Genomic DNA, 18,067 nt, shown 5'->3' on the forward strand with positions numbered 1-18,067 from the left:
CCTAACACCCATTCTGTGCGTGTTGAGTAAATGTCCTCAACTAATACACTCTTCAGCACCAAAGAGTATTCTGCAATTAAAGTAATTGCTAAATTGCCCTGGCTAACTAAATTCTGAGTAGACTAGCCCATGATGGTTTTATCAAAATTATTTGTACATCAAGTCTTCCGTTGGACATATGTTGTGTTGCCTGGTTTTATCTTAACAGTTTTAATTTAAAATCACTTGGAATGGAGCTTCTGGCAGGACAACACCACTACTAGCTGGTCAGCTTATGAAGGATTGCTAGAAAAATGTGTTAAATCACTCAGGATAGCTAGAAGAAACCCTGGTGAGATTGGTTTGAATTTCATTCCAGGGTAACATTTTGGTACTCATTCTTGGATGCTGAACAAAGCTACTTTCTCAAAAGAATGTTTTATGATGCTAATAGGAGCCTATCCTGTCAGAACTTAATATACATGACCAAATATAAATATGGAATAATGCACACACATATGTAAAGTAACAGGGAAACAGAAAGATACCTAAGGAGGTTAAGGCTGAGTGCTTAAAGCACCCAGGAAGTGCTTAAGTTTATTTTCACGTAGCACACAATAGTGTGTAATTACATTTATAAAAACGATAACACATCATTCTTTTTCTATTGGTACATACTACATGGAGTAAGCAGTGGAATTGAAACTAGAGGGCGAAACAAGGTGGTTTGTCAACATTTACAATGGGGCAAAACTATAGTGTGCATAACGAAAAATACCACTGCAATAATTAGATACATTTTCCAAACATTTTTCACTTATGCGACACGCTGTCTCAGATTTCCAGTTTAGTAAAAACGTATCTGAATCATGTTTTCCTACTATAAATCTTGTATTAATGCGAGACAAAGTGTTTTGCGTTTTTCTGTAAGAGTCAGGAATAACGCTGACTCTTAGAAACAGAAACACAAGCAAGTGCAAGACTGTCTGCATCAAATGGAACAAACCTCTGGTCCTTTCCTGTGACATATTTCACACATATCACATTTTACACTAAAAATAAAGAGCAATAATTAGTCTTTTTCAATTCAAGTGATTAACAACCAAATGTGATTTGGTTTATTTGGAGCCTGTCACTAATTTCCATGCTATTATTACACTGAACATTGTCCTCATATTTAGTGCAAACCCAGGTCTATTTAATATATTAATACATACATCACCACTGAAATGAATTTCTTATATTGCTTGTAAGTTGTGGACTAATCAGGGATTTGATACACCTGTTATAAGAAAATAAATGTAGCTGGAAGGCACACAAACAGCTCTGCAGGCAATGGGCCTTTATTGAAGGTAGGGGCCAAAGAGATCTTTGGGAACTGATGAAAGTGTCCTGCTCCACAAGTTGAATGTTCCTGTGAAAGATCACCATCAGTGCAATGCTCATTATGAGCTACAGGAGAACTTTAATTTTATACTAAGAACAAAATAAATGTGCCTTATAATTCTACATTAGAAGTTTATTTTGAAGGACCTTTCTTCCCAATAAAGCCTGGGCAGTTCTCTTACAAAGAAATCTCATAGGGCGATAAGAACAAAGGTAAGATGTTCCTTGTATGTTCACTCAGAATATCAAAATAATAACCACATCTATGATTGGGTTATATTGGTAGGATTAATTTATTTGAAGTGCTTCTAAAAGAAGATGGATATTGATGATAGCATGCAGCTACCCATACGATGAGACACTGTCTTAAGAACGTTTTAACTTTTGTCCCCTAAAAGAAAGCTTGTGGTATAATAAATAAAGATCAAAACTATTTTCATGTGTCATGTTAATAACTACGGCACTGAGGGTACTCAATCCACTGTATCAGGAAGTGCCGGGTAATTGACTGAGGAGTAGAATGAAAGTAAATGTATATGGGTGACACTGACAGGTCTTTGTAAATGTAATATGAGATTCTAGGTGTTCATATCCCACCTTAGATTTCTCACATTCATTGGGCACCCCTGTGAAGATCGATAATTCTATACTATATTATCTACACATACCTTTCAAAGTAAAGCATTCAATCACGGGTACCCTGCTGTTGCCTTAATAACTCACATGTTCAGAAACATCACATTTTTCATCAAAGGGTAGTTAAAAGTAAAAATATTTTTATGTGCACTAACCACATCAGAGACAATTAAAAAATAAAAGAAAATCCAAAGTGAATGAAAAACAGTTTACCTACTTTTGAAGCGCACTATACCTGCAGATCTAAACGTCTAATAATGAAGCACCTCTTAATAACATAGGAGCTGTTTTCAGTTCATGCAAAGTAAATGTAGATTTCTGCTTCAGTGGCCGATTTCTTTCAGGACATTATATAACCCGATTTATTTGCCACTTTTGTATTTAAAAAAGCTTATCTTTTCCTTCTTCCAATCTCTCTGTGGTATAATCCGAACCCATGAATAGTATCTTGTGATGTGGAAATCACCATCACAAACCCCATTAAGCAAAATACCCGAATAGGACTGCCTATCTTTTACTAATAGCACGTGCAACATTCTCGTGTCCAGACTTACTGGTTCAAGGCCCAAAGTACAGAGGGCAAAACATGTAACTTTTTTTGGTTAGACGAAAACTCAATAAGGGCTCAGTGAGTTTCTTTTCCTTCGTATCAATGCTTCCTTTAACAAATTCCGTTATAAATGGCACTTCAAAGTTGTCTGTATTTTCATTAATTACGTCAACTTTTAAGCAGAGTAGGAGGACCTGAGTTCAGTCAATAAATGATGCTGAGAAAAGGCTCACTTTCACTTGCTCAATCAAATAAACCTCTCCACTGTAGTCGGAGATCTGCCAATAGCTGTTTCACAGAAAGAGATATAGAGAAAAGGGTTGAGAGAAACAGAGAAGTACTCAGAAAGTCAAAGTAAAAGTATCGGAATGAAAATGTCATGGAAGGAAATGAAGAGCAACGTACAATGGTGAGTGTGCAAGAAAATAAGAGCAAATAGCAAATAAAGACACGAAACAAAGAGATGAATGCAGAGGAATCGACATAAATACAGAAAAGGAGAAGGGATGAGTGAACAGATCAGCTTTCTTAATGTCACAATTATGGAGTTATAATTATATTAAATACAAAATTAACGAAATACTGTTCTGGAACATGTTAAAGTCATCATCTTTAGCATCGTGGTAGCTTTTTCTTATTGTTCAGTAGTTCAAAATTCAACATCGAAAACAGTCGGCTCTAATTCAGCCAGTTCTGTGGCTTCCATCACCGGTACGTTGCATGCGTGCACGAATGACTTCCTTAGGCACCTTTTTGCAGTCCGTGGCAAGGCCAAAGTAACACATGAGATCAATAAAGCTTGTGGTGAGATTGAAGCTCCTACCAAATTCACTAGTTGCATAATCAAAGGGAAACGTGTGGTGGTAATTGTGAAATCCTTCACCTAAAAATAGAAATGAGAAAGAGCATGAATAACAGTAATTTAAAATAGATAGTATCTTGTCAGAGACACATATAGTTTTCTTTGTATTAAGTTATATTATGTCACCAATAGTCGTTATCCCTGTCGTTAAGGATTATATCATAGACGACCCACCATTTTATTCATAAAATACATTTTCTTTTGACTTCTCCCTACCACACCCCATCCATTTCTTGCTGACTTAGCAATTTAAATCACGAAGACCAGGATATACACTGGTCGGTAAATAGTTCAGTCATATTTGCCATCAGCTTTGCCTGGATCTTGCCAGCGGTATTTGTAAAGAAAAAAGTGATGTATTCCTTTTACATTTACTAACTTTAGATCTACTTATTCATAAGCATAAATAGTATTTTTTTCTGTGGCTTTGCCATTTTATGTACACACATATAATTCAAAAAGCTTTAGTCTCTTTCCAAAATATATCTGTCTGTTTGAAATTAGTCTTTGTAAGGATATCTGCTCCAAGAAGACTCTCTTGCCTCAGATTTGATAGCGGTTGTTTCTATCATCTTGGCAGAGAAATGTTTGAACAGTTTTGTAATCCTTACCAAAAATAGCTTCTTAAGGTTGAAAGGTATTCTTTTTATTAATCACCTCTTCTGCAGGGGTTTCAGAGGCAAAGATGGCGACGGTACCTTCCCTTTTGGGATCGTTTTCCAATACCTGGAACTGCTCAGCCAAAATATCTTTGTTGTAAATCCTTTGGTGATTTCAGTAAGCGATGAATGCTACCACAGTTTAATATATCCTGGTGACCATGTATTCTGCAATGTAGAATACCTTGAATTTTCCTTAATTCCTTCCTAGATCATCGAAGTGGGAATACGTTTCACAAGTGGCAATGATGGAAGTGGCTTGAATATAAGTGCATCTCTCGGCTCTTTGATGTTGATTGAAACTCTGAAACTGAGACAGCAGCATGGTCTGCTCTATATTGATTGGTCTCCCATAATCTATACAATAATTGTGTCCTTTCATATAGCTCTCATCTTTGAAATCCATTCTGTAGTTAATTTCTAAATTAAAATGTGGTTGATTTTGGATGTCTGGCAAATGGAGCTAGCCATTGCCTGCAAACGCTGACATATCAGAGTCAAGAGGGCACTGGTTATCATGGTCAAAAGGCATTAGTGATGATGTTGCAAGCTTTCAATTGTGAGTGGGAGCGAGGCAGAGTGAAGGAACAACTGGTTATTTTGTTTGGGAGTTTCCAAAGTGCTGATACTGACAGCTTTTGTTCCAGAGAGGCCTAGAGACACTTCTTTGTTTTCCATGACTACTTGAGATCAGTTGGGTCCCTATTGAGGCATTTCTGATTCAATTGTGTTCTCTGAAACCATTATGTTATCACTTAATAAAGCACCCCAAGTTATGTGTTTATTATTTCAACGATTACTGAAACCTGTGGGTTACTATACTTGCTTCCCATTTAAGTATTTTTCCCATACAGCCCGTGAGTAAGCTGATTGAGAATGATGGTAATAGTTCTTACGTATTGACACTCAGCTGACCTTATCTTGACACTTAGATTCAGATTTACTAAGCATCAATGCAATGCAGCACAGTATCCAAATTTTCTGCACTATGGGCCCTATAATTACGAACACATTTTCCCATTGACACAGAATGGGAAAAACCCTTTGCTACATCTGGCCCTATGTTCCTTGAAGGAGAAAACTCAACGTAGTGTCATATTTGAAAATAATGGCCTGCTGCTGCTATCTTCTCCACTAATGCACATACAGCCTTTTGTGATGCGAGGCTTTGCACCACAACTCAGAAGACAGTATTCATTGCCGTGCTTAGGATTTGACCTAAAGGCATCTCCTTCCAATATAAATTTATGTGTAGACACAATGGTTGTGTGCTGCACACTGTGGAACACATGAAATGAGTCGGTTTCTGGTGGAAATAAAAACATTCTCCCTTGTTTTCCCCTGCTTCCACTAGACAATAGTTTTTGACTCCAAGACCGGTCAGGCTATCGTAGTTGATCAGGATTTGAGTAAAAAAAAACAAGGGTGTTTGCACTATTCTGCCTCACATAATGTCCCCATACTGAAAGTGGCGCATTGTGGAATTTGCACTGTGAAAAAGTACACCATTCCAAAACATCTTTTGAGCTGGCAAGTAAATCAATGGTGCCTCTTTGCACTACCAAGCCTTAGTAAATCTGGGCCCTAGAATTAGCCTTCACCAGAACGGCCTACATGGTTTGATGCTGCTAGCTGACGGTATGACTTGAACACAATTAGCAATCTTAGTATTTTCCAGTAACCTCCTCTAGCATTTTAAGGGCCTGATTTATGATAAGTTAGCGCCGCTTTGCGTCATGTTTTGACGCAAAGTAGCGCAAAATAATATTTTGTAAGTTTGCGCCGATTTTGCGTAAAGAAATTACACAAGAGCAGCGCTAACTTTTCATAAATCAGGCCCTTAGTTTCATCCAGGTAAACGTTTTATGTCAGGGCCTCTCTGTGTTTTGCTTCGCTAATCTTACTATGAAGTCTCACTTATTCCATCTGTTTCGGCAAGTTTGAGCTGCTGAAATTTAACAATGGGTGAGGTCCGTTTCTCACCTTGTAATTACTGGTGCGGTAAATACATTCAGACCCTGCTGTCTAGAGTAACAACATACTCAGATGTTTGCAGCTGTAACTGTACTTCCAATATTTCAGACAGCTAGTTAAAGGACAGGAAGTAACAGCTTGGCAGGGCAGACCCCTCCGAAGTTTGCAGAATTTATAAGACCGTTGCACGACAGAATGGTTTATTATTACCCCACCCCACATTCAATGACACTTCGAACTCATAAAGGCTCTGATCCAAACCCGTCTCTCACAGCAGACATATTATTCGCGTTGAAGCAAGTGACTCTAAACTGTAGACTGGAAAGCGGATGGCTTAATTGACAATGCAGACGCCTCGTTATTGACACTGGGATGGATCAGATGTATCATCAACGCTCAGATTACCCTTTGGTCACTTCCATTTTATCAGTGGCTCAGTCTTATATCTTCTTTGGAATCCTTGCCTAATTTTTGTACTTTATCCCTCTGTGTTGGATGCCAAAGTTAGAAAAATGTTGTAAACTTGGGAACACCTATTCATATGTACAACTGACAAGGGGCCACTTGAATTCGAGTGCTCTGACGACACAGTTGGGCAATTCATCCTAGCTCTCCAACGACAAAATACTTGTGGCTAATTTCCACCAAATCATGATAAGGTGAGGCTTGAGGAGGGAAGAACGAGCACTTGTACAGTGAGCTAAATGTAAATCATGGTCGGATTTAAAGTTAACAAGTACTGGTTTCAATTTCGAACTAAATCAATTGCGGTTGTCGTCACTTTTGTATTGATTAATTTAATAAATTATATGGGTGATTTCTTATTCAAATTGTCCATCTGGGTACCTTGGTAAACACTGGGCCCCATGAAAAAGAGCACACAAGAATAAGTGGATCTATAAATACATGACTTCACAAGTCATAAACTGATGTAACTTATCATCTTAGAACGATCTTTTGACTGTTTTGTGAGGCGCCATTATTCACTGCTCTGGAGAAGACGCCACTTTTCAGATACTTTTCTGTTGTCTGATTATATGTTTGTAATTCTTAGATAAGAGGGCAAAATGTAAATGCAGTCATTCTGAGGTAACCCTTCACCTTCTTTTTTGTTGGTTTGAGCCTGACAACATTGACTCATATTGTCATTGGTGGTTTCCCAAAAATTCAGGGCAGATCTGAGGGTTAGTGTCCCTTTGTTGCATAGTGGAGTGGTGAGCTTATGCCTCTAGAATGAAATGTTGTGTTGGGGTTAGTGCCCTGTGGTTTAATTTTATTGTGATAAATGACTGCCCCTTTGAAACCGCATCAATGGGTTGGTGTCTATAGAATGCATTGAAAAGTGGTGGAGAAAAACCCCTACAATATAGTGCAATCTAGTGGCTTTGTATTCTTAGTATGCAGTACAGTATGATGATTTACTGTCTCTATGTTTCTAGGACATGGGTTACTGTCCCTGCATGTAGTGTAATGTGGTGCATTTGTGTTCTTCAAAAGCAGTATGGTGAGGTGGGGAGGATCTCTGTGGTGTTATGGATCATTGGATCTAAGATGCTATGCAGTATGGTGAGTTAGATAACACCATAACTCAGGACAGTATGATCAATGAATCTCCCTGGCATGCAGTGAAGAACTGAGAGCTGATGTACCCAAGATGCAGTGTTGGGGTTTAGTATTCCAGTGATGCAGCGCAGTTTGTGTACTGGCATCAGTGGTGTGCAGCATATTGAGTTAGTTCCTCTAGGATGCTGTAAAAGGTAGTGCGCGAGAACCCGCAAGATTAGTGAAGTGTAGACCCGATAGGTCGCAGTGTAGTGGGCTAGTGTCCCTATGATGGATTGAAGTTGACGTCTTAGTGTCACACTTGGTGCCTTTCAGATCCAGTGCTGTGTCATTAATGTTTCTCTTCAATGATAAATGTTGTGGAACCTCTTGGATGGTTAGTGTCCGAAGTTTGTAGCACTGTTTTGCAGGCTAATAATTCTATGATGCCAAGTAGTGAGCTAATATCAACATGTTATAAAGCAATATGGTGGGTAAGTGTGTCGTTGTGTAGCTGGTTAATGTTTGGAGGAATAATATTATAAATGTACTGACCCTACGGGATAGTATAGTGTACAGAGTTGGACTCCCTACAATTTTCTGCAGTATGGTGGATTAGGGTTCCCAGGAAGCAGACCAATGTAGCTGGCTGGGGTTCTCAGGGTGCACAAAAGTGTTGCTTAGCTGCATTAAAGAATTGGGGGGTATGTGTGTGTGTGTGTGTGTAGTACGCAGTCTGATGAGGTATTTTCTGTTGCGTACAATCTAGTGTCATTACATGCACGGTTTGACCACATGCAAAATATACTTGGTCCCGTCCAAAAAACAGGACTGTTCAGCCTAAAGTACTAAGCCATGGTCCCTCTAAATGGGAACCAAAGCAACCCAAGACACATTTCAGCTTGCTGGCCTCATGAAAGGTGAAACTTTAGCCCCTATCGCACTTCAAACTTGGGACCCACTTCTGGAAACACCAGGGCCACTTAGAGACACTCACTCAGTGGAAAAGTGATATGTGTGTGTGTTTGAGGTAGTTTGTTTAGCTGTTTCGAAGGGACATGACCTAGCAGAGACGTGACTGTTCCATTTGATGTAGGGCTAATAGTAATTTACATGTGGTTGGTCCCTGTCTGTAGTGGCACACAACACGAACAAATAATAGTATAGAATATGCCCAGAAAGATTTAGATTGACGTAAGGATTATCCTTCATCACTCTAATTGACAAGTGTCTGCCCAGACATTGGTATGAAGCCCACTACTGCATGCGTTACAAGGGAGACCTCGCTAATGAGATCTAGAAAGGTCAATAATGGGTATTTCTTGGGTTCCCATTCAGAGTGGTATGATCCAACAGTTGAAATTAGACTGTCCCTTCTAAGATGGATCCGATAACTATTTTTATATGTTTGAAGGCTTTCTCTAATTGCATGAAAGCGCTGAAAACAATGTAATCAAATGACCTAGAGTAATTATCAGTGGATCAACCAGTGGTTAGATTGATTACATTTTCTCTATCTATCATTAGTGCATTGTCTATTGCACATATCTGCCACTAGTCAAGATGCTAATCTGTAATTAATGTAATCAAACTTCTGACTATAATTTTTTTTTTTACTTTTATAGTCGATACTCAGTTTAATAAAGATTGGGGGTCTAATGTCAACGACCTTTGCATCGAGTTGGAGAACATCTTAGTGATGATACAAAGTTCGACTTTCAAAACCAAAAGAAACAAATGTACTTTTTGCAGAAACTGCTGTACTAAACAACACATTTGTAGATGGGTTAAACAAACAATAGTAGTTTTGTAACTTACCAACAGCGCTGAAAGCGACAAAGCGATTCTCACGAGGGTTGATGGTTTTATCATAAGGCCGATTCCCATACATGTGTGCTGCGCTGTTCACTAGCCATGAGGCATTAAGCACCAAGGCATAGCGAAGGATGGAAGATATAAAATAAGCATTTTGGAAAGACTCTCCCCAGAAGTACCATGGAATAATAGTTGGTACCAAGAAGCACATCACGATCACAGTTGTCTTGTAATACCTTATGAGGGCAAAATAAAAATAGCACAACTTTAAAACTATCAGGGTTGTTTCATGTTAAAAAAATCATTGCATTTGTGCACTGTTAACCTTTACACTGAAAGAAGTTACGGACCATTAAATTCTACAGCTGTTATTATTAAGATTGTGTACATTTGCGATATATCAATTACTATTCTCTCATTTTTCTTCAATAAGTATTCTTTTTAAAAACACTATATTCAAATATTAACCAAATTAGGAAAACAACAAAAATGTATCTAGTGTTGAGGAAATGCCAGATGTAATAGGCAGAATATCACATATATGTGCACTTCAACCCAGTCAACCCACAGACAGGCAAACACTAAAAACTGAGCATTGAACAAACCTAAGAGATTCATAACCAATTGTAAAGCCTTGCATTCACACCTCTCCCATACCAAAATTATACACCTTTTTAAGTGAGTGTGATCCTGTTAGAAATAGGGTTACTGGTTTATTGGGGTGTGAGCTCTGGTTATCCAGTAACCAGAATCCTAGTCAGGGTACGGCACAAGCAGACCCCAAATAACCTGTGCTTACATCCGTTGTAGCTTCGGACAGAGCCAACCTTATCTTAGAGGCAATGTGTAAAGTATTTGTGCAACAATTTAAACAGTAAAACAGTGAAAACACCAGGTTAGAAAAATGGAGAATACTTTACTAAATAAAATAAGACTACAATGACAACATTGCAATAAGTAGAATTGAAGTTATGAATTTTTAAAGCATAAACTGCAAAGTAGCACCTAAAAGCAGAAAGCACCAACTGCAGCTATCTGGTTGCGCTGGACCGGGTCAAAGTCAAAAGATCAGGCTGACTGTGATGGAGAGTGAGTCAGATAGTGTCCCAGATTAGTCCCGCTGAAGTTTTACTTTCTCACATTTTGTGCCTCAAGTCCTGTTCGTATTGGAGAGGGTCACAGGAAGCAAAGAGAGCGCCGGGGGTGGGGGCACCAAGAACTGGAAGGGCATCATAGAAGGGCAGACTGGAGCTTCACTTTGGCGGTCCCCCATGGACTGTCAATGCTTCTTTGCGAGACTGGCTAGCAGCAGCTCATGCAGAATTTTGGTATGAGTGTTATGGTTCTGGTGCGAACTGGCCCAGTCACAGTCGTAAAAAGCTGAAAAACTCGATTTTAAGAGCCTTTGAGCCATAAAAAGGGTCTAAGACCTGAAAGGCACCACTTGGGGTACAGGAACTCGCTGCGGCTGGGACCAGGGGCTAGTATGGAAGCCTTTTATGACCCTGAGTCTCAGATCAGGAGGCCAGCAGACTAGCCCTCTGAGTCTCTCTAGTGTCCTGGGTTCAAGAGGAAGTTGCAGATCTAGTTTTTCTTCCCCAGGTAACAGGGCAGCAGGTCAGCAGTTCTTTTAGAGCGGCAGTCCAGCAGAGTGGCAGTCTTTGTAGAAGTGCAGCAGTTCTTCTTACTGGCAGAGTATGCTCAGGTAGCAGCGGCTCCTCCGCTATGGTGGAGGAGCGTCGCCCTCCCGCCAGCAGCAGCTGTTTATTATCGTTTTATTTTTAAAGGGGGGCATGGGGGATGACAGGGACGGAGGGGGAGTGCTGTGCGCATGTGTGTTTGGCTGGCCGTCTCAGGTCGGCCAAACACACATGCACACTGACGCCTCTCCAACCCAGCACTGTGTTGCCTTGTTGGAGAGAGCCGGCACAGGCTCCCAGTCTGCCTGGGAGCACCAAGTCAGGGCACTCCAGCAAATCCTAACGCTGCTCTCAGCAGCGTTGCGACTGGCTGCAGGGCAGGCTGGGAGCCTGTGCCTGCAGTGCAGCATGAAGACCAGTGTTGCGCCGGAAACTCAGGGCTCAGGTAATTTTTTTTATTTTTATTTTATTTAATGTTTGTTGTTTATTTTGAGGTCTCCCCGCCGTCCCAACCGTGCGCCGCCCCACTCCTTCACTGTGCAGCTAGCCACAACTGTCCACAGGTCCAGAAGTGTACTAAAGAGTTGTGCCCATATTTATACTTTTTTAGCGCCACATTTGCGTAATTTTTTTACGCGGAAACGGCGCAAACTTGCAAAATACAATTGTATTTTGTAAGTTTGCGCCGTTTTTGCGTCAAAAAGCGGCGCAAATGCGGCGCCAAAAAAGTATAAATATGGGCCTTGGAGTCTAAAGTCATTCTTTTATACACAGTTTTGCCTCTGAAGGGAGGAGAGGCTTCTAAAGGCATGCCTTTGAAGTGCACAGATGCCCTACCTTTCCTGCCCTGGCTCCAGACTAACTACAGGGGGAATGCAGCCCTGTGTGTGGAGACAGGACACACCCTATTTAGGTTTAAGTGGAGTGTGTTTCCTGCTCCTTCCTCCCATCTTGACAGTGATGGCCCATCCAGTCACACTTAAGTTCCCATTGTCTGTGGATGCCTAGGAGCCCCAATATCACAAACACCCAGTCATGTGACCCAGAGACTAGCTGCAGGCACCAAGGGCCAGATGTATCATGAAGGCCTTTTGCGATTCGGAAATAGCGATTTTTAAGAAATCGCTATTTCCGACTCGCAAAATGCCATGTATCACATTTGCGAATCGGTAATAGCGATTTCTTAAAAATCGCAAATGCTATTACCGAATCGCAAATTGCGATACCGGCCCCATTCGCACCTATGGGCCCATATCTGCGAAATTTTTGCATTTCCAAAATTGCGATTTCTTAACTAGAAATCGCAATTTTGGAAATGCAAAACCCCAGGGTGCTGGGGGTCTAATACCCCATCTGCTGCACCCCAAAATTATTTTTTTCACCATGTAAGGTGCGCACATGCCAAAAGGGCATGTGTCCATTACATGTAAATTTTAAAAATGCATTAAATTTGCACATGGTTACCACCAAGATCAACTTGGTGGTAAATAGCGATTCCTAAATGCCCAAATCGCATTTAGCAATTGCTTCATACATGTGCTAAGGAATCGCAAATAAGGACCTTATTTGCGATTTCTTATTTCTTATTTAGAGAGTCGCAATTCGCGACTCTCTAAACAGGGTCGCAATTTTAAGGAATCGCTATTTTAGCGATCCCTGAAAATTGAGTTCAGAATGTCTTTCATACATTCTGAAATGGCATTTTGCATTCGCAAACGGGCATTCGCACCGTTTGCGAATGCAAAATGCTTTCATGCATCTGGCCCCAAATGGCTAAATCAAGAAAATGCCAACTTTCTAAAAGTGGCATTTTCAGAATGGCAGTTTAAAATCAGACTTCTATATAGGCCAGGATTTTTAATTGTGACTCCAGAGACATAAAAATAAACTGATTATTTATTCCCATTTGCAAATTACACTTATAACATGTAATAAGGCAACTCTAATGTTATTCTATGGGAGAAATATGCCTTGCAGTAGTGAAAAGCGAACTTAAGAGTTTTTCACTACCAGGACTTGTAAAACCTAAAAGTACATATTCTACTTTTTAAATACATTGCACCCTGCCCTCTGGACTGTCCAGTGCCGACCCTAGTTGTGACTGATATGTATTAAAAAGGAGGGTTTGGGCCTGGCGAAACGTCTATTTTGCTAGGTTGAAATGGCAGGCCTGAGACATGTTTAAAGGGCTATTTAAGTGGGTGGCGCAATCAGTGCTGCAGACTGACTAACAACATTTAATTTACAAGCCATAGCACATATAGTGCCACTTTACTAGGGACTTATAAGTAAAATAAATGTGCTGTTGGGTGTAAGCCAGTTCCACCATGTTTTAGGGAGAGAGCATAGGCTCTATCTAAAAAACAAAAAAACAATGACTTTTTGAGATGTATAGCTAACAACACCATTGAGCAGTCAATAGTGTGTTCAAAGTTCCCTTGTGGCCTCTTTTTTCTTCTCTGTAGATAAACTTAACACAGTCACTGCCTTCATAATAGCCTCCAGCATTAAGGGAGGACCTTCAAGAATGAACATTTCTTATTTACAAACAAGCTTTAGGTATTACAAGGCAACCAATCTCTAAGGATATCCTCTGTCTTTTCAGACTTCATCTAAGTCCTCTAAGATTCATATGGTTTCTGGAAAGCTCTGTATTAATAGTTGAATACCATAGTGGCTTTTCTATTGAGGTTTCGTTTCAAGTCCATATACAAATGGCAAAATCAAATAACAGGACTTGTAAAGTGGCTCTTTTCTGACGATTAAACCGCTACAAAGCTTGTAAAATGTCTGATTTGGTCATCGTTTAACCATATAATTTTGTTCAAAAACAATGCAGTCTAAACATTTTTAAGGGAAGCCCTTGAAACCACCCCATTAAGTGTTCTTCATAACCCTTCAGTTTACTTTTGATGTGTTGCGTAAAAACCATCATATACTTTGGAGTGTTGAGTAAAAACCATGAGTCATAACTCGGGGCCATTGAGGTCACAGTTGCTTGTACAGTGGTTCTGTTTTCTATTATACACGTTTATAGGTAACAGCAAGGAAATGTGCGCCTACCAAGTAAAGGCAGTACAATCTGTCTTATAAAAGATGCAGTGCAGGTTATTATGGGTTTGAACAAATATGGGTAGCCCACTGACTGATATTTCTTTTATATTGAGTTTCTTCTTTGAGGCTTTACTGTAAAATATGAAAGTTATTTTTCACTTGTTCCTGATCCCACCGCTATTCTTTATTTTGCACAAAAAAGCATTATGTATTTCTGAACAACTCACATTTTACAAAAAAATATATTAGCAACCATCATTTTACAAAAAACTCTATTATTTTTTTGAGAAAATTTGCATTCAGTGGGTGTTCTCCTTTTACTCTTCTCCATAATTAAACATCTAGATATTATGTTCATTTATTTTAAACCAGACAACCATTACAATAATGGAAAAAATGTTTTCACAGTGAAAATGCCACTTCTCCTAGTAGGCACGATGTCCTTTGTAGTTTTTGACTTTGATTATTTTACATTTCCAATTTAGCATGATGGTTTATATAGCCAACGGCGAGCTTAGAGAAGCCTAGGGTTCAAATGGCCAACATGTGTAGGCTTTCAGAGGTAAGCTCATCTAGTACAAGACACATTTCTTTCCTGCAAAATTCCCAGCTTTGGGCTATGTAACCCAGGTGAACACAGAAAGTAAGACATTGTCCCTCTAGTCAGTGTCAAAGCAGTAGAAATCTTCACAGACATCTATTGCGTACGACATGACCCAGATTAGGGTCTGAACTGGGAATCTGTACATGACATTCATGGATAGGAAAACAAAAGACACTCAACCATGTTTTTAGCAACGAATGACAAGATAGAGTTAATGACAACTAAACATTTAAGATGGTTTGGGTGGACATTTATTGATCTGAGAACAATGTTGTCCTTAAGTTTTTTTTTTCTTAAGTTCCTTATATGTTAAGGACTTTCATATTATTACCTGCAAGATAAAGAAGGCACTGTGTGTGATCTCCACAATACAATAAGATTATTAAACAACTGTTGAGCGTTAAATACAGTCGGTCTTCAACATGAAAGAGTGTCAGAATTAAGTGGAGCTATTCTCATCAAGCACCAGCATACCAAGTCCAGGGGCACCTGGACGTGGTAGAGAATCTTCCTTTTTGTCCGTTTAGCATTTATTTAGGGAAATTAATATAATTTTATATATTTAGGGGCATATTTATACTATGCTTGCGTTGACTTTGCCTAATTTTGTTTGACACTAATTCGGCACAAACTTAACTCCACATTTATATTTTGACGCTTGGAGTTAGCACCATTTTCTGGATGCATGCACCTACCTTGCGTCAATGAGGTGCAAGGTAGGCATTCCCATCTAAAAAATGGTGTTACCCCCATAGCCCCATTTTTATCCCCTCTAGCTAAAATAACGCACATGTGGGAGGAAGGGCTCAATAATGGTGCAAAGCTTGCTTTGCCCCATTATTTAACGCCTGGGTCAGACTAGGCGTTAGGGGACCTGTGGACCGATTTCCATGGTTAACCGCCCACAGATGCCCACCCCAAGTCCCAGGAACACCCCCACCCACACCAGAGGGACACCAGAGGATGGGGGACCCCACTGACTTCAATTAAACTTGTCTTCCCCATTAGAAACAACCTTTTTTATTCAACTGAATACCCCAAAACAGGACTTTGTTGCGACTCTGATGGTTTTCAAAACCTGAAGGTAAACATAAATGCACCTACAGTTAAGACAAAGAAAGTGATGAAAAATGTATCCATGAAAAACGTTTTCTGAGAGGGTGCGAACATGACCATAACAACAGATCCCCAGAAACCTAAAAAGTAGGTCCAAGAATGACGGCTAGTGCCAGAGAGTTTATGATAATATTCTATTTGTAATTCAATTGCATTTTGATCAGTTGTTACATACTATCTCCATGGAGAAGGTGATTTTAACAAAAGTTCCAAAATTCTCATACGAATGATGGACCAAAGGCCTAGTTGCTTATCACTTATTCATTAGGCACTGCAGGTTGAGTTCCATCATTTCAGTGTACATTAGTTTTGTTGAAAAGATCTTTTTGAAATCAAATGTAAGGCAAGGTAGCTTTTGATTGAATTTAGGTGACACTCTGTTCCTATTTTCTTCAACTGTAAACCCTATTTTCTCTGGGTATCACTCAGTGGCGGCTGGCAGTTTTTGGGGGGAGAGGGGTGAGCGGGAAGCACTCTCACACTCATTCTTTCACACACACACACGCACGCACATCCATTAACAACACTCATCAACATTCAAACATACATGCATGCACCAAACATTCATTTAAAAAGATCACACACTTACCTTCAGTCTCGGAGGTCCTACGAGGGTTGGGACTGCTGCCTTCCCACGCTGGGTGACCTTAGGTCAGCCAATGAGGGAAGGCAGCAGTCCTAACTTCGTCACAGAGTGGGATCGGGTCAGTGAAACTGCTGATCCCACCCCACTCTGTGACAAGGTGTCATTGATTAACACTCACCCTGGGCGCTTCAGGGCTTAAGCCTGAGGCGCACAGGTCGAAGTCAATGGGTGACGCTTCCCTTGTCACTCAGGGAGGGCCTTGAGGCACCTTTGCTGAGCCGAGGAGGTCACGCCCACAGGAGCTGTGACCTCTTCAGCCCAGCAAAGTTCAGCTTAGGCAGCCAGGAGTCTCCACAAATCGCGCATGTCTGCTCCTGGCTGCCTGACTTGAACATGAAGAGTGTCTGTCAGGCTGACCTTTGTTCAGCCTGACCGACACTCTTCATGAGGTGCAAAAGGTGAGGGGGCGAGGCCACTCCGCCCTAAAGGACTACTTTTCAACTGGGAAAAAGAGCCAAAACATGTCTCAACTTTCAAATGCAGAACCTACCCAATATGAATATTAGCAACTTTGGCACAGCTATGAAGGCACGGTAGTCACCTTATGGGGCAATGTGAGTTAGGATCCAGGACTGGAAACGTCACATCACTGATTAACTTTGAAAAGGCTTCATCCCACGCCAGCATTTACATCCGAAATGTCCACAACAGTAGAGGTCAACAAGGCAGGACAAGTTTCTTTCCCTCATTGTGTCATTGATGGCCTTTGGTGACAGACGGAGCCTGAACCAGCAGTTTTGGGCAAGTTATGGGGAAAATTGGAAAGGCAATCTTTACCAAGGACCCTTCTTTGGAACAAGCCAGACACCTCACTGGCCCCTGTACTCATCTGAGTTCGATGTGACAATGTTTATGCTTTTATCCAACTTTACATATATATAGAAATATAACAAAGTGGAACAAAACAAATTCACAATAAGGGCATGCTTAATGGAGTCATAGTTTTTTATCTAAGTCATAGATATCACTCTAATTCTAAGTTTACCCAGTTAGAGTTTTATGCGAACTTGAACATTAGTATCATAATTTATTACTCACTTTCTCTGGAACATTATGACTTTATCAGCCTTCAGGTCACTGAGATCTAACCTCTGCCCTTTTTCAATGACATCTGGGTGCTTACGCAGTAGGAGCCAGCCGATGTGTGAAAAGAAGAATCCACGTTTGGCATTGTGAGGGTCCGCATCTGTTTCTGAGTATTTATGGTGGACACGATGATCTCTGGCCCACTCAAAAATATCATTCTGTAACAGATAAAAAGAACAGTGTGGCAATGGTGACCACATTCTAAGCTTTCCTTTTACATAATTTCCATGAAAGCATGTTTTGTTGGTGATAAGCATGGAACAGTTATGTCTAAAGTAGGACAGAACTAAATAAGGGATGTTTTAAAACATTACATTTACAGTGATTTAATGTTCAATTACAATGAATATTGAACAATACTAATGCAGAAATCATTGATCTATGTAGGACTCCTTTGTAGTGTGTGTCACTTTGAAGTAAGACAAGACCTTTTAACACTATGATGAGCTATTTGCTATATTTTACCCCTAAAATTAGTATTCTCTCAAACGATTAATATAATACTTTCAAAAACTTGT

General features: G+C 40.0%; 1 protein-coding gene across 1 annotated transcript in view; it reads right to left on the reverse strand.

Annotated features, from left to right (window-relative positions):
• Positions 1 to 532: 532 nt before the first annotated feature.
• Positions 533 to 18,067, reverse strand: part of SCD (stearoyl-CoA desaturase) — a 31,602-nt gene continuing 14,067 nt past the window's right edge. Inside the window, exons 4-6 of the mRNA XM_069240366.1 lie at positions 17,502 to 17,707; positions 9,407 to 9,639; positions 533 to 3,434 (exon numbers count right to left, since the gene is read on the reverse strand). Of these exons, the coding sequence (XP_069096467.1) occupies positions 3,235 to 3,434; positions 9,407 to 9,639; positions 17,502 to 17,707 (639 nt within the window). The 3' untranslated portion in view covers positions 533 to 3,234. The remainder of the gene's footprint in view (positions 3,435 to 9,406; positions 9,640 to 17,501; positions 17,708 to 18,067) is intronic.

The sequence above is a fragment of the Pleurodeles waltl genome, chromosome 6 (assembly GCF_031143425.1).
Source record: "Pleurodeles waltl isolate 20211129_DDA chromosome 6, aPleWal1.hap1.20221129, whole genome shotgun sequence".
In the NCBI taxonomy this organism is placed as follows: domain Eukaryota; kingdom Metazoa; phylum Chordata; class Amphibia; order Caudata; family Salamandridae; genus Pleurodeles; species Pleurodeles waltl.